Source organism: Aquarana catesbeiana, linkage group LG06, assembly GCF_042186555.1.
Source record: "Aquarana catesbeiana isolate 2022-GZ linkage group LG06, ASM4218655v1, whole genome shotgun sequence".
In the NCBI taxonomy this organism is placed as follows: Eukaryota; Metazoa; Chordata; class Amphibia; order Anura; family Ranidae; genus Aquarana; species Aquarana catesbeiana.
Window position 1 is genome coordinate 416,914,505 of NC_133329.1, and position 21,509 is coordinate 416,936,013.

The 21,509-nt window shown below is 48.9% G+C and overlaps 1 protein-coding gene across 13 annotated transcripts in view; it reads right to left on the bottom strand.

The window, feature by feature from the left end:
* The window catches only part of LOC141147337 (uncharacterized), a 110,066-nt gene that overhangs the window by 41,008 nt on the left and 47,549 nt on the right, over window positions 1–21,509 (bottom strand). For 8 of the 13 annotated variants that reach the window (XM_073634575.1, XM_073634577.1, XM_073634576.1 and 5 more), the window contains 15 exons: window positions 21,289–21,387; window positions 20,350–20,430; window positions 20,071–20,106; window positions 19,130–19,228; window positions 18,929–19,009; window positions 18,187–18,222; window positions 17,379–17,477; window positions 15,396–15,440; window positions 12,048–12,092; window positions 10,382–10,480; window positions 9,905–9,949; window positions 9,621–9,720; window positions 9,269–9,312; window positions 7,575–7,619; window positions 5,934–6,014 (listed from right to left, as the gene is read on the bottom strand). In XM_073634575.1, coding sequence (XP_073490676.1) covers window positions 5,934–6,014; window positions 7,575–7,619; window positions 9,269–9,312; window positions 9,621–9,720; window positions 9,905–9,949; window positions 10,382–10,480; window positions 12,048–12,092; window positions 15,396–15,440; window positions 17,379–17,477; window positions 18,187–18,222; window positions 18,929–19,009; window positions 19,130–19,228; window positions 20,071–20,106; window positions 20,350–20,430; window positions 21,289–21,387 — 1,035 coding nt within the window. The remainder of the gene's footprint in view (window positions 1–5,933; window positions 6,015–7,574; window positions 7,620–9,268; window positions 9,313–9,620; window positions 9,721–9,904; window positions 9,950–10,381; window positions 10,481–12,047; window positions 12,093–15,395; window positions 15,441–17,378; window positions 17,478–18,186; window positions 18,223–18,928; window positions 19,010–19,129; window positions 19,229–20,070; window positions 20,107–20,349; window positions 20,431–21,288; window positions 21,388–21,509) is intronic. The other 5 variants (XM_073634573.1, XM_073634567.1, XM_073634569.1 and 2 more) reach the window with 5 other exon arrangements.

Sequence of the window (21,509 nt, forward strand, 5' to 3'; positions counted from 1 at the left end):
TAGCAAGGGGGACCTAATAAAGGGGGTCTAACCCTCTACTAGCAAGGTGGACCTAATAAAGGGGGTCCAACCCGATACTAGGAAGGGGGACCTAATAAAGGGGGTCTAACCCACTACTAGCAAGGGGGACCTAATAAAGGGGGTCCAACCCACTACTAGCAAGGGGGACCTAATAAAGGGGGTCCAACCCGCTACTAGCAAGGGGGACCTAATAAAGGGGGTCTAACCCACTACTAGCAAGGGGGACCTAATAAAGGGGGTCTAACCCACTACTAGCAAGGGGGACCTAATAAAGGGGGTCCAACCCGCTACTAGCAAGGGGGACCTAATAAAGGGGGTCTAACCCACTACTAGCAAGGGGGACCTAATAAAGGGGGTCTAACCCACTACTAGCAAGGGGGACCTAATAAAGGAGGTCTAACCCACTACTAGCAAGGGGGACCTAATAAAGGGGGTCTAACCCACTACTAGTAAGGGGGACCTAATAAAGGGGGTCTAACCCGCTACTAGCAAGGGGGACCTAATAAAGGGGGTCCAACCCACTACTAGCAAGGGGGACCTAATAAAGGGGGTCCAACCCACTACTACCAAGGGGGACCTAATAAAGGGGGTCTAACCCACTACTAGCAAGGGGGACCTAATAAAGGGGGTCTAACCCACTACTAGTAAGGAGGACCTAATAAAGGGGGTCCAACCCACTACTAGCAAGGGGGACCTAATAAAGGGGGTCCAACCCACTACTAGCAAGGGGGACCTAATAAAGGGGGTCCAACCCACTACTAGCAAGGGGGACCTAATAAAGGGGGTCCAACCCACTACTTGCAAGGAGGACCTAATAAAGGCTGTCCAACCCGCTACTAGCAAGGGGGACCTAATAAAGGGGGTCCAACCCTCTACTAGCAAGGGGGACCTAATAAAGGGGGTCCAACCCTCTACTAGCAAGGTGTACCTAATAAAGGGGGTCCAACCCTCTACTAGCAAGGTGTACCTAATAAAGGGGGTCCAACCCGCTACTAGCAAGGTGTACCTAATAAAGGGGGTCCAACCCGATACTAGGAAGGGGGACCTAATAAAGGGGGTCCAACCCTCTACTAGCAAGGTGGACCTAATAAAGGGGGTCCAACCCGATACTAGGAAGGGGGACCTAATAAAGGGGGTCCAACCCTCTACTAGCAAGGGGGACCTAATAAAAGGGGTCCAACCCAATACTAGCAAGGGGGACCTAATAAAGGGGGTGCAACCCAATACTAGCAAGGGAGACCTAATAAAGGGGGTCCAACCTGATACCAGCAAGGGGGACCTAATAAAGGGGGGTCCAACCCACTACTAGCAAAGGGGACCTAATAAAGGGGGTCCAACCCACTACTTGCAAGGAGGACCTAATAAAGGAGGTCCAACCCACTACTAGCAAGGGGGACCTAATAAAGGGGGTCCAACCCGCTACTAGCAAGGGGGACCTAATAAAGGGGGTCCAACCCACTACTAGCAAGGGGGACCTAATAAAGGGGGTCCAACCCACTACTAGCAAGGGGGACCTAATAAAGGGGGTCCAACCCACTACTAGCAAGGGGGACCTAATAAAGGGGGTCCAACCCACTACTAGCAAGGGGGACCTAATAAAGGGGGTCCAACCCACTACTAGCAAGGGGGACCTAATAAAGGGGGTCCAACCCACTACTAGCAAGGGGGACCTAATAAAGGGGGTCCAACCCACTACTAGCAAGGGGGCCCTAATAAAGGGGGTCCAACCCGCTACTAGCATAGGGGTCCTAATAAAGGGGGTCCAACCCGCTACTAGCAAGGGGGACCTAATAAAGGGGGTCTAACCCACTACTAGCAAGGGGGACCTAATAAAGGGGGTCTAACCCACTACTAGCAAGGGGAACCTAATAAAGGGGGTCCAACCCACTACTAGCAAGGGGAACCTAATAAAGGGGGTCCAACCCGCTACTAGCAAGGGGGACCTAATAAAGGGGGTCTAACCCACTACTAGCAAGGGGGACCTAATAAAGGGGGTCTAACCCACTACTAGCATAGGGGTCCTAATAAAGGGGGTCCAACCCACTACTAGCAAGGGGAACCTAATAAAGGGGGTCCAACCCACTACTAGCATAGGGGTCCTAATAAAGGGGGTCCAACCCACTACTAGCAAGGGGGACCTAATAAAGGGGGTCCAACCCACTACTAGCATAGGGGTCCTAATAAAGGGGGTCCAACCCACTACTAGCAAGGGGAACCTAATAAAGGGGGTCCAACCCACTACTAGCATAGGGGTCCTAATAAAGGGGGTCCAACCCGATACTAGCAAGGGGGACCTAATAAAGGGGGTCCAACCCACTACTAGCATAGGGGACCTAATAAAGGGGGTCCAACCCACTACTAGCAAGGAGGACCTAATAAAGGGGGTCCAACCCACTACTAGCAAGGGGGACCTAATAAAGGGGGTCCAACCCGATACTAGCAAGGGGGACCTAATAAAGGGGGTCCAACCCGATACTAGGAAGGGGGACCTAATAAAGGGGGTCCAACCCACTACTAGCAAGGAGGACCTAATAAAGGGGGTCCAACCCACTACTAGCAAGGGGGACCTAATAAAGGGGGTCCAACCCGATACTAGCAAGGGGGACCTAATAAAGGGGGTCTAACCCGCTACTAGCAAGGGGGACCTAATAAAGGGGGTCCAACCCGCCACTAGCAAGGGGGACCTAATAAAGGGGGTCTAACCCACTACTAGCAAGGGGGACCTAATAAAGGGGGTCCAACCCGCTACTAGCAAGGGGGACCTAATAAAGGGGGTCTAACCCACTACTAGCAAGGGGGACCTAATAAAGGGGGTCTAACCCACTACTAGCAAGGGGGACCTAATAAAGGGGGTCTAACCCTCTACTAGCAAGGTGGACCTAATAAAGGGGGTCCAACCCGATACTAGGAAGGGGGACCTAATAAAGGGGGTCCAACCCGCTACTAGCAAGGGGGACCTAATAAAGGGGGTCCAACCCACTACTAGCAAGGGGGACCTAATAAAGGGGGTCTAACCCACTACTAGCAAGGGGGACCTATTAAAGGGGGTCTAACCCACTACTAGCAAGGGGGACCTAATAAAGGGGGTCTAACCCACTACTAGCAAGGGGGACCTAATAAAGGGGGTCTAACCCACTACTAGCAAGGAGTACCTAATAAAGGGGGTCCAACCCGCTACTAGCAAGGGGGACCTAATAAAGGGGGTCTAACCCACTACTAGCAAGGGGGACCTAATAAAGGGGGTCTAACCCACTACTAGCAAGGGGGACCTAATAAAGGGGGTCCAACCCGCTACTAGCAAGGGGGACCTAATAAAGGGGGTCTAACCCACTACTAGCAAGGGGGACCTAATAAAGGGGGTCTAACCCACTACTAGCAAGGGGGACCTAATAAAGGGGGTCCAACCCACTACTAGCAAGGGGGACCTAATAAAGGGGGTCTAACCCACTACTAGCAAGGGGGACCTAATAAAGGGGGTCTAACCCACTACTAGCAAGGGGGACCTAATAAAGGGGGTCCAACCCACTACTAGCAAGGGGGACCTAATAAAGGGGGTCCAACCCGCTACTAGCAAGGGGGACCTAATAAAGGGGGTCCAACCCACTACTAGCAAGGGGAACCTAATAAAGGGGGTCCAACCCACTACTAGCAAGGGGAACCTAATAAAGGGGGTCCAACCCACTACTAGCAAGGGGGACCTAATAAAGGGGGTCCAACCCACTACTAGCATAGGGGTCCTAATAAAGGGGGTCCAACCCACTACTAGCAAGGGGAACCTAATAAAGGGGGTCCAACCCACTACTAGCATAGGGGTCCTAATAAAGGGGGTCCAACCCGATACTAGCAAGGGGGACCTAATAAAGGGGGTCCAACCCGATACTAGGAAGGGGGACCTAATAAAGGGGGTCCAACCCACTACTAGCAAGGAGGACCTAATAAAGGGGGTCCAACCCACTACTAGCAAGGGGGACCTAATAAAGGGGGTCCAACCCGATACTAGCAAGGGGGACCTAATAAAGGGGGTCCAACCCGATACTAGGAAGGGGGACCTAATAAAGGGGGTCCAACCCACTACTAGCAAGGAGGACCTAATAAAGGGGGTCCAACCCACTACTAGCAAGGGGGACCTAATAAAGGGGGTCCAACCCACTACTAGCAAGGGGGACCTAATAAAGGGGGTCCAACCCGATACTAGCAAGGAGGACCTAATAAAGGGGGTCCAACCCACTACTAGCAAGGGGGACCTAATAAAGGGGGTCCAACCCACTACTAGCAAGGGGGACCTAATAAAGGGGGTCCAACCCGATACTAGCAAGGGGGACCTAATAAAGGGGGTCTAACCCGCTACTAGCAAGGGGGACCTAATAAAGGGGGTCCAACCCGCCACTAGCAAGGGGGACCTAATAAAGGGGGTCTAACCCACTACTAGCAAGGGGGACCTAATAAAGGGGGTCTAACCCTCTACTAGCAAGGTGGACCTAATAAAGGGGGTCCAACCCGATACTAGGAAGGGGGACCTAATAAAGGGGGTCTAACCCACTACTAGCAAGGGGGACCTAATAAAGGGGGTCCAACCCACTACTAGCAAGGGGGACCTAATAAAGGGGGTCCAACCCGCTACTAGCAAGGGGGACCTAATAAAGGGGGTCTAACCCACTACTAGCAAGGGGGACCTAATAAAGGGGGTCTAACCCACTACTAGCAAGGGGGACCTAATAAAGGGGGTCCAACCCGCTACTAGCAAGGGGGACCTAATAAAGGGGGTCTAACCCACTACTAGCAAGGGGGACCTAATAAAGGGGGTCTAACCCACTACTAGCAAGGGGGACCTAATAAAGGAGGTCTAACCCACTACTAGCAAGGGGGACCTAATAAAGGGGGTCTAACCCACTACTAGTAAGGGGGACCTAATAAAGGGGGTCTAACCCGCTACTAGCAAGGGGGACCTAATAAAGGGGGTCCAACCCACTACTAGCAAGGGGGACCTAATAAAGGGGGTCCAACCCACTACTACCAAGGGGGACCTAATAAAGGGGGTCTAACCCACTACTAGCAAGGGGGACCTAATAAAGGGGGTCTAACCCACTACTAGTAAGGAGGACCTAATAAAGGGGGTCCAACCCACTACTAGCAAGGGGGACCTAATAAAGGGGGTCCAACCCACTACTAGCAAGGGGGACCTAATAAAGGGGGTCCAACCCACTACTAGCAAGGGGGACCTAATAAAGGGGGTCCAACCCACTACTTGCAAGGAGGACCTAATAAAGGCTGTCCAACCCGCTACTAGCAAGGGGGACCTAATAAAGGGGGTCCAACCCTCTACTAGCAAGGGGGACCTAATAAAGGGGGTCCAACCCTCTACTAGCAAGGTGTACCTAATAAAGGGGGTCCAACCCTCTACTAGCAAGGTGTACCTAATAAAGGGGGTCCAACCCGCTACTAGCAAGGTGTACCTAATAAAGGGGGTCCAACCCGATACTAGGAAGGGGGACCTAATAAAGGGGGTCCAACCCTCTACTAGCAAGGTGGACCTAATAAAGGGGGTCCAACCCGATACTAGGAAGGGGGACCTAATAAAGGGGGTCCAACCCTCTACTAGCAAGGGGGACCTAATAAAAGGGGTCCAACCCAATACTAGCAAGGGGGACCTAATAAAGGGGGTGCAACCCAATACTAGCAAGGGAGACCTAATAAAGGGGGTCCAACCTGATACCAGCAAGGGGGACCTAATAAAGGGGGGTCCAACCCACTACTAGCAAAGGGGACCTAATAAAGTGGCCGGTGAGTGTGTATTCCGTGTATTATGGTTCTAGGTGCATCTCTCCTTCTCAGTCACAATCTTGTCACACACATTCTAGGTCTGGTCACTCAGGTTCTAGGTCAAACTATGCTGCTTCTAGATCTGGTCTTACCTTCCTGGCCAGGCTCCCCCTTTGGCCCTGGAGGTCCTGGGGGTCCCATCTGCCCTTTACTCCCAGGATAACCGTTAGCTCCTGCAGAAGGAATAAACAATTTTCAGACTATTTCTCATCCATATGACTGAATATTGTGGAGGGAGATCTTATTCTCTGAGTCTGATGCAAACGTTCAGATTTCAATCCCTCTCAATGTCTGAAGTCCACCTGAAATGAGAACTGTAACGACACCCCGAGTATGAAAGGGGTTAAAGTCGTTTAGGACATTCCCCTCCCGAACACCAAGGCAGCTACCGAACACTTCGATCAGCCGAACAAGAAACCCATACGAATAACTCTCCCCCAAATACGAGACAAGGCTCTGTGTTGAGGGTCAAACAGGAATCAACACCTTTATTATCACACATGGACACAACAGATAAAATAACTCAGAGACTCTTCCCCCCACCCTTGGAAAAGAGGGCGGGTTAAACCGTCCAATGACAATGGGCACACAGGTCAGGTGTGTATAACTTCTCATCAGTAAACAGTCTTATCAGCAGGGAGAGCTGCTGGAGAAATCACCCTCCCTCCATAGAGATACACATCCTGTGATATCCAAGGCAGACAGACACAATAGAACATTGAAATACAGCCACACCCCAAACTATCACAGCAAATAGTACACAACAGCATGAGACAGCACACATTATATACACACAACATTGTGAAGCAGTCACTATCTATAATATGGCACATACGGGGTTCCCAGAGTTTTGTGTTTTGGGGGGACATGGATGTAACGAGCCCCTTGCTCGCTCAGTTCCACTCTCCTGACACTCCTCTGCTGCTATAGAATCAGATTGCAGATCGCAACATCTGATTGCTCGGTCATCCAATGCTCCGGGATTAGAACTACAGCTATGTGCCGTTCTAACCCAGTTGTGATAGCTCAGAACAAACACCAGGCAGGCTGTATGTAAGTTCAAACAGGAATCTCACTTTATTGACAGGAATTTATTGACAGTCTTTTATACACTAAAAGTGGAGGTGCAGACCTCCTGCTCATATTACTCTAACAATACAGCTGTAACCTAATTAACCTAATTAACATGAGCTAATTAACTAATCCCTTTAGACAGCCTAGATGACTCAGACATGACCGTTAGGCCAGACTGGCCATCTTGTAGTTCAGAAAGTCCAATCAACATTATCACAATCAACATAGACTCTTCTTCACACAATAGAAGAGTTAATTAAACACAAACAATAATGGGGATCTAATGACTCTTAGATCCCATACTAGAGACTTATTTACAATACACATTTTAGCAGACAACAGACAGGTGGCTGGAATTGATGACATCAGCGTCTCCTAACAGTATTTGTCCCAGCATTATGAAGCAGCCACTATTCCAAGCTTCATGACAATGGACTTGAATCCAAAGTAATATTACTTCCAGGGTCCCCAGGCATACAGCTCACAACGAGCACCGTTCCCCCAAATGCCAGGGCCCATAATCAGTTGGCAAGAGGCTAGCATTCAGTCCCCTCCAAAAGCCTCTGTCCCGGCTAGGTCTGTCACAAGAACTATCTGTTCTACCCATGCCCACTACCCAGATTCATATTTAAGAATGAGGCCTTCATGGGGACTCTTACCTGCCCGTCCTTCTACACCTTTCTGTCCCATGCTCCCCTTCACTCCTGCAAGAGATACGAGATAGTAAATAACCCCAAAAAGGAATGGTAGGGGGGCACCCTATATAGCAATGGTGGGTAGATGTGTCCCATTTAGGAAGGGTGGGGGAGGGGCACCCCATATAGGAATGGTGGGAGGCACCCCATACAGCAATGGTGGGGCAGAAGTGTCCTGTTTACTAAGGGTGGGGGAGGGGCATCCTGTATAGGAATGGTGGGAGGCACCCCATAAAGCAATGGTGGGGCAGAAGTGTCCCATTTTGTAAGGGTGGGGGAGGGGAATCCCGTATAGGAATACTGATAATGAAGAAAAAACGCGCCTGCGCACAAGTGGATAACCAGACAAGCAGTGTATAGCTACAGGCCTTGCTGCCCTCAAGGATGGGGAATCCTAGCAGACAACGAGAAAAAAGAAAGAAGGGGCGCACCAGCCATGTGCATTATCCTTTGGGTGTAAATTTATTAAAACCAATGATAAAAAGGAACTACTTACAAACAGTTGTGGAAGATCTCATAGTGTAAACAATCTTCCAATAACAGCATGCAGCCTAGAATCAGCGGAACCCACCAGAGGTCACAGAGGAACTCACAGGGGTCACTGCTAGCTGACGCGTTTCGAGGGGAACTCCCCTCTTCCTCAGAGCACAGCAGTCATAGGAATGGTGGGGGGCACCCCATATCGCATAGCAATGATCAGCAGAAGTGTCCCATTTAGGAAGGATGGGGGAAGGGCATCCCGTATAGGAATGGTGGGGCACTCCTTATAGAAATGGTGGAGAGAGCACCCCCAAAAGTAATGCATGTGGAAGATAATCCCATATAGTACTGGTGGGGCACATGTGTCTCATATAGGAATGGTGGGGAGGGGTGCCCCTTACAGAACTGATTGAGGAGGGGCATCTCATAAAGAAATGGTGGGGGGCACGCCATATTAAAAATGCATGGGGAGGGGCATCCCATATAGTACTGGTGAGGCAGGGGTGTCCCATATATAAATGTTGGGTGAGGCGTACCCAACATAGAAATAGTGGGACACCCCATATAGAAAGGGTGGAGAGCGCACCATTTATAGTAATGCTTTCTGGCATATGAGATTGGTATGGGGCACCCTATATAGGAATGGTGGGGGAGGGGTGCGCCATAGAGGACTGATTGAGGAGGGGCTACTGATAAAGAAATAATGGGGACACCCCATATAAAAAAGGTGAAGGGAGCAATGCATATAATAATGCTTGGGGAGAGGCATCCCATATAGTAGTGGTAAGGAAGGGGTGTCCCATATAGGAATAGTGGGTGAGGACAGAGTACCCCACATACAATTGGTGGGACACCACATACAGAAGGGATGGAGAGAGCGCCCTTTATAATAAGTTTGGTGGCATGTGAGATTGGTATGGGGCACCATCTATAAAGATGGTGGAGCTGGGGTGTTCCATATAGAGATTGTGGGGAGGGTTACCCAGAATAAAAATGATGAGAGGGGATAGTAAACTCAATGGTTCTTGTAGAACAAAAATCTGGAGATGACCTATGGTAGTGGTGGAAATCAGGGTGGTAATCGGTGGGAGGGGGTACTAGGAGACCCCCATGGCATAGAACTGTGTGCCATGAATAATACAAGCACCAGACCTGACACTGGATAAAATGTGACGTACCTGGGTCACCTTTCTGTGCCTTCTCTCCTGGGGGTCCGGCAGAGCTTGTACAGGAGGAAACACAGTAGGGGGTCATCTCACATCACACAGCATTCTAAGTATTGGGGTCTCATTATGAGAGATACATGGCAGTGCCCAGGCAGTGTTGTACATGAAACTCTCCATGCAGTAAATATAGAAGGAGCCGGTCATGTGAGAAAAACGGGAAGCACCATTGCTGAGGTCAGAGGTCACATGACTGTTCCTTCACAAGTACACCTTAACAGGTATGGTAACTAAAGACTGGACCCAAACCCAATACACCCCGCCCCACCAATCTGATTGGTCCCCTCATTCTTCCCAGATCTTCTCACCTGGAATGCCTCTTGTTCCGATGTCCCCTTTGCTTCCTTTCTCGCCCCGCAGGCCCTGTACACCAGGGGGGCCACGAACGCCAACAGCCCCCATGTCACCTATGGATGACAACATCACTTTGGTTTACGTTCTGCTGTTTGCTTTAGGTTGTATGAAATATGTATGGAATGGGACCCCGGGATCCCCAACAAGGAACCTGAGGGGCCACCATTGGGACATAGGGCCATTTCCAGCACTCACCATCTATCACACAATACAATGGAAGATAGAAAACAATTTCACCTTTTTGTCCATTTTGTCCCGGTTCTCCCAGTTCACCTTTCAATCCTGTGAGAGAAGTGGGTGTCATGATATATATCAGGTATAAGTATCCGAGTCTAATTATCTGATACTGGTCAGTGTCACCCCATCCTAATCCACACCCCAATCTGATAAATCCTATTCCCCTCTGTAGGTGGCCACAGACATCACAACCGGTGCCCAATGCCAATAGGCCTCCAACCATCTAATGTGTATGGACACTACCACCATCCCTTCCATATCTCCAAACAATGTGAGAGACGTTGCCCACCCCACACCCCCAGCCCAGTGATGGAGCCCTAGTCCTTGTCGGGAAGGAATTTCCCCTCTCAGAGGATAGGATTCCAGCTGATTGCCTGGAGTTATGTTTTGACTTCTTCTGGATGAACATAGCTGAAGTGTAAAATATTGGATTGTGTTGGACAGGTGATCTTCATGCCTCCTCTCATCATGTCTCACCATCCTTCCCATTGGCTCCTGCTGGCCCTGGAGGTCCCTGGGGCCCCGGTAGTCCCACACTTCCACTGGATCCTCTTTCTCCCTTTTGCCCAGGGAATCCTGCAATCAGAATAAAGAACCAATTGCATGTCAGATTTCCATGTCTTGTCAGGTTTCAAGCCCAACTTCCAGTTCAAGGGCCTCATTAACACAACATTGTGTAGAGCATGCCCAACACAATAAAAATATAAAGACTTTGACTTCAATGGGCCGATTTACATCGATGAGCAGCAACGAAATACAAAATAAAGTAATTTGTCTCCTGCTCTGAAAAAAAAAATGCACAAACATGCAATGTGTGGCCCTCATACAGGGTGGACTGTCTCACCTAGCTTTCATACAGGGTGGACTGTCTCACCTGGCCCTCGTACAGGAAGGACTGTTAGGACTGGTATAAGCCCTTGGTCTGCTGGAATGGTTTGGAGGGCGGGAGGCAATGTTTGGCGGAAGCACTTAAGTGGGGTGCCAGCATTCTGTCACAACTGTCTCACCTGGCCCTCATACAGGGTGGACAGTCTTACTTGGCCCTCTCAAAGAATGGATTGTCTCACCTGGCTCTCATACAGGGAGGACGGTCTCACCTGGCCCTCATACAGGGAGGACTCTCTCACCTGGCCCTCATACAGGGAGGACTCTCTCACCTGTCTCTCATACAGGGAGGACTCTCTCACCTGTCTCTCATACAGGGAGGACTCTCTCACCTGGCCATCATACAGGGAGGACTCTCTCACCTGGCCCTCATACAGGGAGGACTCTCTCACCTGTCTCTCATACAGGGAGGACTCTCTCACCTGGCCCTCATACAGGGAGGACTCTCTCACCTGGCCCTCATACAGGGAGGACTGTCTCACCTGTCTCTCATACAGGGAGGACTCTCTCACCTGGCCCTCATACAGGGAGGACTCTCTCACCTGGCCCTCATACAGGGAGGACTCTCTCACCTGGCCCTCATACAGGGAGGACTCTCTCACCTGGCCCTCATACAGGGAGGACTCTCTCACCTGTCTCTCATACAGGGAGGACTCTCTCACCTGTCTCTCATACAGGGAGGACTCTCTCACCTGGCCATCATACAGGGGGTACAGTCTTACTTGGCCCTCTCAAAGAATGGATTGTCTCCCCTGGCTCTCATACAGGGAGGACGGTCTCACCTGGCCCTCATACAGGGAGGACTCTCACCTGTCTCTCATACAGGGAGGACTCTCTCACCTGGCCATCAACAGGGAGGACTCTCTCACCTGTCTCTCATACAGGGAGGACTCTCTCACCTGGCCATCATACAGGGAGGACTCTCTCACCTGGCCATCATACAGGGAGGACTCTCTCACCTGTCTCTCATACAGGGAGGACTCTCTCACCTGGCCATCAACAGGGAGGACTCTCTCACCTGGCCCTCATACAGGGAGGACTCTCTCACCTGGCCCTCATACAGGGAGGACTCTCTCACCTGTCTCTCATACAGGGAGGACTCTCTCACCTGGCCCTCATACAGGGAGGACTCTCTCACCTGGCCCTCATACAGGGAGGACGGTCTCACCTGGCCCTCATACAGGGAAGACGGTCTCACCTGGCCATCATACAGGGAGGACAGTCTCACCTGGCCCTCATACAGGGAGAGCTGTCTTACCTATTATTCCTTTGAAGCCTTTCTCACCAGCTTCTCCTTTCATTCCTAGAAGAAAGTTCTCTGTTAGGGGATGGGGGATAGTGTACAGACAACATAGTATATCTTGGTTTGGGGTGCTGGTATATAATAAAGGTGATGTATATAGGACTGAGGTGATGTATACAGAAATGAGGTGAGGAGTGGTATACAACGTGTGTATATTCTCGCCTATCCATCCAATCCAACATCATATTAAAACTGAGGGCTCATTTCACATGGGGGATTCTGCATCCACTCCTCTGATATCTCACCCCCCGAACACCCATTGGTCCTTCCTCTATATCCCACCCCAGCACTTCCATTAGAACTTCTTGTATATCCGAGCCCCAGCATTCCCATTGGTCCCCCCCATCCAGCACACCTAACTTCTCAGTTCCCAGTATCCAGACTCTCATCTCCCTGTCTGCTCTCCTCCTCAGTGTTCACTCCTCTCCCATCTCTCCTTTACACCCTCAGTGAGTTTACTTTCATCTCCCTGTCTACTCTCCTCCTCAGTGTTCACTCCTCTCCCAGCTCTCCTTTACACCCTCAGTGAGTTTACTTTCATCTCCCTGTCTGCTCTCCTCCTCAGTGTTCACTCCTCTCCCAGATCTCCTTTACACCCTCAGTGAGTATACTCTCATCTCCCTGTCTGCTCTCCTCCTCAGTGTTCACTCCTCTCCCAGCTCTCCTTTACACCCTCAGTGAGTTTACTTTCATCTCCCTGTCTGCTCTCCTCCTCAGTGTTCACTCCTCTCCCAGATCTCCTTTACACCCTCAGTGAGTTTACTTTCATCTCCCTGTCTGCTCTCCTCCTCAGTGTTCACTCCTCTCCCAGATCTCCTTTACACCCTCAGTGAGTATACTCTCATCTCCCTGTCTGCTCTCCTCCCCAGTGTTCACTCCTCTCCCATCTCTCCTTTACACCCTCAGTGAGTATACTCTCATCTCCCTGTCTGCTCTCCTCCTCAGTGTTCACTCCTCTCCCATCTCTCCTCTACACCCTCAGTGAGTATACTCTCATCTCCCTGTCTGCTCTCCTCCTCAGTGTTCACTCCTCTCCCAGCTCTCCTTTACACCCTCAGTGAGTATACTCTCATCTCCCCATCTGCTCTCCTCCTCAGTGTTCACTCCTCTCCCATCTCTCCTTTACACCCTCAGTGAGTATACTCTCATCTCCCTGTCTGCTCTCCTCCTCAGTGTTCACTCCTCTCCCATCTCTCCTTTACACCCTCAGTGAGTATACTCTCATCTCCCTGTCTGCTCTCCTCCCCAGTGTTCACTCCTCTCCCAGATCTCCTTTACACCCTCAGTGAGTATACTCTCATCTCCCTGTCTGCTCTCCTCCTCAGTGTTCACTCCTCTCCCATCTCTCCTTTACACCCTCCGTGAGTATACTCTCATCTCCCTGTCTGCTCTCCTCCTCAGTGTTCACTCCTCTCCCAGCTCTCCTTTACACCCTCAGTGAGTATACTCTCATCTCCCTGTCTGCTCTCCTCCTCAGTGTTCACTCCTCTCCCATCTCTCCTTTACACCCTCAGTGAGTATACTCTCATCTCCCTGTCTGCTCTCCTCCTCAGTGTTCACTCCTCTCCCAGATCTCCTTTACACCCTCAGTGAGTATACTCTCATCTCCCTGTCTGCTCTCCTCCCCAGTGTTCACTCCTCTCCCAGATCTCCTTTACACCCTCAGTGAGTATACTCTCATCTCCCTGTCTGCTCTCCTCCTCAGTGTTCACTCCTCTCCCAGCTCTCCTTTACACCCTCAGTGAGTATACTCTCATCTCCCTGTCTGCTCTCCTCCTCAGTGTTCACTCCTCTCCCATCTCTCCTTTACACCCTCAGTGAGTATACTCTCATCTCCCTGTCTGCTCTCCTCCTCAGTGTTCACTCCTCTCCCATCTCTCCTTTACACCCTCAGTGAGTATACTCTCATCTCCCTGTCTGCTCTCCTCCTCAGTGTTCACTCCTCTCCCAGATCTCCTTTACACCCTCAGTGAGTATACTCTCATCTCCCTGTCTGCTCTCCTCCTCAGTGTTCACTCCTCTCCCAGATCTCCTTTACACCCTCAGTGAGTATACTCTCATCTCCCTGTCTGCTCCCCTCCTCAGTGTTCACTCCTCTCCCATCTCTCCTTTACACCCTCAGTGAGTATACTCTCATCTCCCTGTCTACTCTCCTCCTCAGTGTTCACTCCTCTCCCAGATCTCCTTTACACCCTCAGTGAGTATACTCTCATCTCCCTGTCTGCTCTCCTCCTCAGTGTTCACTCCTCTCCCAGCTCTCCTTTACACCCTCAGTGAGTATACTCTCATCTCCCTGTCTGCTCTCCTCCCCAGTGTTCACTCCTCTCCCAGATCTCCTTTACACCCTCAGTGAGTATACTCTCATCTCCCTGTCTGCTGTCCTCCTCAGTGTTCACTCCTCTCCCAGCTCTCCTTTACACCCTCAGTGAGTATACTCTCATCTCCCTGTCTGCTCTCCTCCTCAGTGTTCACTCCTCTCCCATCTCTCCTTTACACCCTCAGTGAGTATACTCTCATCTCCCTGTCTGCTCTCCTCCTCAGTGTTCACTCCTCTCCCATCTCTCCTTTACACCCTCAGTGAGTATACTCTCATCTCCCTGTCTGCTCTCCTCCTCAGTGTTCACTCCTCTCCCAGATCTCCTTTACACCCTCAGTGAGTATACTCTCATCTCCCTGTCTGCTCTCCTCCTCAGTGTTCACTCCTCTCCCAGATCTCCTTTACACCCTCAGTGAGTATACTCTCATCTCCCTGTCTGCTCCCCTCCTCAGTGTTCACTCCTCTCCCATCTCTCCTTTACACCCTCAGTGAGTATACTCTCATCTCCCTGTCTACTCTCCTCCTCAGTGTTCACTCCTCTCCCAGATCTCCTTTACACCCTCAGTGAGTATACTCTCATCTCCCTGTCTGCTCTCCTCCTCAGTGTTCACTCCTCTCCCAGCTCTCCTTTACACCCTCAGTGAGTATACTCTCATCTCCCTGTCTGCTCTCCTCCTCAGTGTTCACTCCTCTCCCAGATCTCCTTTACACCCTCAGTGAGTATACTCTCATCTCCCTGTCTGCTCTCCTCTCCAGTGTTCACTCCTCTCCCATCTCTCCTTTACACCCTCAGTGAGTATACTCTCATCTCCCTGTCTGCTCTCCTCTCCAGTGTTCACTCCTCTCCCATATATATGGAGTGGTGTATGTGCAGTAACTGGTAATCGATCGCAGAGAATGGCCTCCTGTCTCAATGTGATGTATAGAATAGTATACATAATATATATATAATAGTCAGTACACAGAGCTGTGATTGGCTGGGGTACCTGGGTCACCTTTGACTCCCTGATTTCCCGGTACTCCAGCAGGACCTGTACAGGAAGAACAGATGACAATGAGCACAGAGTATATACATTCTGCTAAAATCAGGGGTTTACTTGCACACATTTGCAAATATATGCATAAGCTGAAGGCCACGGCAAGGCCCCCTGTATCCTGCAGACTCCAACTCTGACTTGGAAGAGTCTCCACAGTGGGAGCCCATGTATTCTGATGGATAGATGAAGGGCAGATGACTGGAGGACCCTCCTTAAAGGCTCAGGAAGACACTGAACACCCAGCACACATTTGGGGTCTGCAGGATACAGGGGGCCTTGCCGTGGCCTGCAGCTTACCCATGTATTTGCAAATGTGTGCAACTAAACCCCTGTTTTTAGCACATACTGATAGGCAGGTTCATTCGTTTGGTCGCAGGCTGGTTGGTAAGTTGAGTGTGGAAATTCTTTGGTTTTATTTGACATGCGTTTGCCCCTCCAGTGCTCCTTGCTGTGAAGACCAGTTGGAGGTGGGGGCAGTGACCTTTTCTTGTATATACATTCCGCTCCCCTCTACACATTGAGATGAGTCCATCTACCCAGCCCATGGCCGCCATCATGGTACTGGTGATGGAGGGTGTTCGGTGTACATGGTGGTGCACCACTCAGTGTGGTGGTATGTCTGTCTGCACATCAAGCAGTGCCGCATTAACCACAAGGTCACCTAGGCAGACAGCTTGGTACGGGTCTACGTCAGCTCCATTTTCTGTAGAAGTGGATGCCGTGGCACCCGCTCTTCCAGGCCGCAGCACTCACATGGCTTTTCTGTGAGTCCGGAGGCACTGTGGCCAATCAGAAGTCAGGATGAAGAGTGGGGGGAAATTAAGGTTACTTTACACTGAACTTGGAAGTGGTGATTAGAGCCGCTATAGCTTGCTTGCTTACGTGTTTAGATATTAATTTCTGTCCCCCCCTCCTGTTCAGTGCTTATTAGTTCAGTCCTCGCTAGATCCTCCCTGTTTCTTCCATGTTCCCTAGGTCACTAGTCAGCAGGTGACCATATGGACTGAACAGACTGGATATGTGGAGGTATATCAATGCATAAAGCGTCTGAGCACAATAAATAAAATCTAAGAGTTTCTCCTCACCGCTTAGTATAGACAGAGGTTATTGAACACCTATTATGTTGCACATGTTAGTGATCCCCACACACGCCGGTGATAAAATAATATTCAGGGTCAGCTGGTGAGCTGCAAATGTTTTAATGCATCACCTGATTATGATTGTGGGTGCAGCCCTGACTGGTGGCCTGTGCATTACAACCTCAGCGCAGTTAGTCCTTCTCTCCTACAGGAGGCAGAGTGTGGAAAATTGTCCACTCCTTAACCTTGTGGACGGCCTTCCCAGAAGAGGTGAAGCTGTTATAGCTGCAAAGGGCGGAGCCAACTCAATATTGAACCCTCCGGAGCAAGACTGGGATGCCATTAAAGTTTACGTCCTAATACTTTTGGTAATATGGTGTATTTGGTACTATAATATGTTTTTCTATAGATCTTGTGGTTTCAGAAAATATACAGCTTTAGAGTGTCTTTGATAAATGTAAAAGTCCATTAGGCTATTTTCTCATAGTACTGGAAAATGTGAACAGGGTGCATGTTGGACATCTGGGTGGCTTGCACTGCAGCGGTTCTCAACCTCAGTCCTCAAGTACCCCCAACAGGCCATGTTTTAGAAATTTCTCTTAGATAAAATAGTTGTCCAAAATACCAAACCATTGACTCTGATTTAAAGCACCTGTGCAAGATAATGCAAAACCTGCAAACATGGCCTGTTGGAGGTACTTGAGGACCGAGGTTGAGAAACACTGGCTTGGAAGGTAGAGGTGCTCAGATCTGCTAACCTACCTAAGGCCTTGATTGGTCTTACTCTGGCTCTGGCATCAAGGTTCTCTGTTTGGGGTGATGGCTTCTCTGTGTGTATTCATTTATTTCATACCTGGTAATCCATTAATCCCGTTGTCACCTTTATCTCCTTTATGTCCCGCTGGGCCCTGTACACCGGAGGGGCCAGGAACCCCCGGAGCCCCCAGGTCACCTGGAATACACAATGATAAGGACATAAATCTGTATATTAATAATTTATTGTCATTAGAATCCAATACAGATGATATGAACCTCGTCCAAAACTCTCAGAATCTACAAGATGATCTCCTATTGTAAAAGTAATAAAATATATAACAATGAATGAAGAACTGTTTCATATGGAGAAAGCCAAATGGAATCCAATTTTGACAGTGACATCTCCTCTTTCACAATGACTTGTGTCCTCTTATGATATTCAGTGGTCAAGATGACTTCAGATGGCCATAATGGCTTCCAATGGTCATTGTAACTTTAGGCAGTCATAATGACTCTCTGTGGCTATAATGAGTCTAGGCGGTCATGACGACAGCCAGAAACCATGATGACTTTAGTTGGTTTTGATGACTCCCAGTGGCCATGGTGGTCTCAAATGGCTATGATGAGCCCCCACACCAATGATGACTCCCGGCACAATGATTCCAAGCAGCCATGATGACTCCTTGTGGCCATGAAGTTAGGACATTATGACTCCTGGTGGCCATGATGACGTCAGGCAGTCTTGATTAATCCTGGAAACCATAATGATTCTTGGTGGCCATGATAACTCTTGGTGGCCATTGTGGCTCCCAATGACCATGATGACTCCTGGTAGCCATAATAAATATTGGCATTCATTGGATAATTTGCAGGAAGATGATTGTATAAATTTGAGATTATTTTACCTTTTTGTCCCGGCACTCCTGGTTCACCTTTCACACCTTCGGGAGACAAAAATATAACTTGGCTAGTGAGCGGAATTGACTATTTATCATTTGTATGACATTATAATAATTGGTAATCTAATATACAGGGGGTCCCCGGGTTACAAACAAGTTAGGGACTGAAGGTTTGTTCTTAAGTTGAATCTGTTTGTAAGTCGGAACAGGTACATTTTTTAAGTGTAGCTCCAGCCAAAAAAACAATTTTTAAGCTTTTTGGATAACATAGGGAAGGGTTAACACCCCTATAACATTTGTTTTGCTGTCTGTGCCCCTGTTAAGAAGATTTCACCTCACTTTCTGTCCCAATGACAATTGGATTTTGAAAATTTTGGGTTGTTGTGGAAACAAGCCTTGGTGATAAAGCATCAGTGGAGGTACCTTTTCCCCATAATAGCTCTTACAGAAGTGAATTTCCCTTCCTAGGGGTAGATTTCCTCTCACTTCCTGTTGTCTCCCTCCGTTTGTAAGTAGGAGTCGTTTGTAAGTCGGATGTTTGTAACTAGGGGACCCCCTGTATTCAGGTTTTTATGATTCAAAATAAGAATAATTATTATCCCCTCATTATATGTTCTATTATACCATCTATTGGGAGCCCCCGTCCCCCATAATCTCTGTATATATGGTAATCCCCTCCTCCTCCTCTCTGTAGAGATATCCACATGACATAAGCTCCTCCTCTTTACACAGGCGGTTTCTTTCTCACCATCTTGCCCAGTAAGTCCAGCTGGTCCAGGGGGTCCCTGCAGTCCAGGGGGGCCACCATCTCCTCTCTGGCCAGGAAGTCCTGCAATCAGATACAGGTCATAATGGAATGTGTATCCAGTTCTTGGTGGAGCGTCCACAAACTATCAAGGTTCTCTGTTTGGGGTGATGGCTTCTCTGTGTGTATTCATTTATTTCATACCTTGTAATCCATTAATCCCGTTGTCACCTTTATCTCCTTTCTTTCCCGCTGGGCCCTGTACACCGGAGGGGCCAGGAACCCCCGGAGCCCCCAGGTCACCTGGAATACACAATGGTAAGGTAATGGTAATCTGTATATTAACAATTTAATGTCGTTAGAATCCAATACAGATGATATAAACCCGATACAAAACTCTCACAATCTACAAGAAGATCTCTTATTGCAAAGGTAATAAATTATATAACAATGAATGAAGAACTATTTCATATGGAGAAAGCCAAACAAAATCCAACTTTCATCCGTGACATCTCCTCTTTCACAGGGACCTGTGTCCTCTTATGATATGGCCAAGATAACTTCAGGCGGCCGTGATGGCTTCCAATGGATATTGAAACTTTAGGCAGCCATAATGACTCTCTGTGGCCATGATGAGTTCAGGCGGTCATGATGACACCCAGCGGCCATGATGTTTCCTGGCAACCATGACTTTTGTTGGTCTTAGTGACTCCCAATAGCCATGGTTGTCTCAAATGACCTTGATGAGTCCCCACACCCATGATGACTCCTGACGACCATGGTGATTTCAGGGGCCACAATGTTTCCAAGCAGCCATAATGTCTTCAAGTTGCCATGACGATTCCCTGTGGCCATAATAATGTTTGGACATTATGACTCCTGGTGGCCATGATAACTCCCAGCAACCACAATTTATTTTGGTGGTCTTGATTATGCCTGGCAGCCATGGTGATCTCAAATGGCCATGATGACTCCAGGCAGTCATGATGACTTAAGGAGGCCATGATAACTCTTGGTGGCCATGATGACTCCTGGAAACCATAATGATTTTTGGTGGCCATGATAACTCTTGGTGGCCATAATAAATATTGGCATTTATTGAACATTTTGCAAAAAGATGATTGTGTAATTTGAGATCATTTTACCTTTTTGTCCCGGCACTCCTGGTTCACCTTTTACCCCTTTAGAAGATAAAAATATAACTTGGCTAGTAAGCAGAATTTACTATTTATTATTTGTATGACATTATAATAATTAGTAATGTAATATCATCATCCCCTCATTGTATGTTCTATGATATCATCTATTGGGAGCCCCTCTCCCCCATAATCTCTGTATCTATGGTAATCCCCTCCTCCTCCTCTCTGTAGAGATATCCACATGACATAAGCTCCTCCTCTTTACACAGGCAGTTTCTTTCTCACCATCTTGCCCATTAAGTCCAGCTGGTCCAGGGGGTCCCTGCGGTCCAGGGGGGCCACCATCTCCTCTCTGGCCAGGAAGTCCTGCAATCAGATACAGGTCATAATGGAATGTGTATCAAGCAAGGTCCATAAAGACATGGATGAGCGAGTTTGAGGTGGAGGAACTTGACTAGCCTGCACAGAGTCCTAACCTCAACCTGATAAAACACCTTTGGGATGAATTAGAGCAGAGACTGCGAGCCAGGCCTTCTCATCCAACATCAGTGCCTGACCTCACAAATGCGCTTCTGGAAGAATGGTCAAGCATTCCCATAGACACCCTCCTAAACCTTGTGGATGACCTTCCCAGAAGAGGTGAAGCTGTTATAGCTGCAAATGGTGGGCCAACTCAATATTGAACCCTCCGGACTAAGACTGCGATCTGCCATTAAAGTTTATGCATGTGTAAAGGCAGGGGGAGCAATACTTTTGGTAATATAGTGTAATTTTCTATAGATCTTGTGCTTTCAGAACATATATAGCTTTGGAGTGTCTTTGGTAAATGTGAAAGTCCATAATGCTATTTTCTGATAGTACTGAAATATGTGAACAGGGTGCATGTTGGACATCTGGGTGGCTTGCACTGCAGCGGTTCTCAACCTCAGTCCTCAAGTACCCCCAACAGGACATGTTTTAGAAATTTCTCTTAGATAAAATAGTTGTCCAAAATACCAAACCATTGACTCTGATTTAAAACACCTGTGCAAGATAAAGCAAAACCTGCAAACATGGCCTGTTGGAGGTACTTGAGGACCGAGGTTGAGAAACACTGGCTTGGAAGGTGGAGGTGCTCAGATCTGCTAACCTGCCTAAGGCCTTGATTGGTCTTACTCTGGCTCTGGCATCAAGGTTCTCTGTTTGGGGTGATGGCTTCTCTGTGTGTATTCATTTATTTCATACCTGGTAATCCATTAATCCCGTTGTCACCTTTATCTCCTTTTTGTCCCGCTGGGCCCTGTACACCGGAGGGGCCAGGAACCCCCGGAGCCCCCAGGTCACCTGGAATACACAATGATAAGGACATAAATCTGTATATTAATAATTTAATGTCATTAGAATCCAATACAGATGATATGAACCTGATCCAAAACTCTCAGAATCTACAAGATGATCTCCTATTG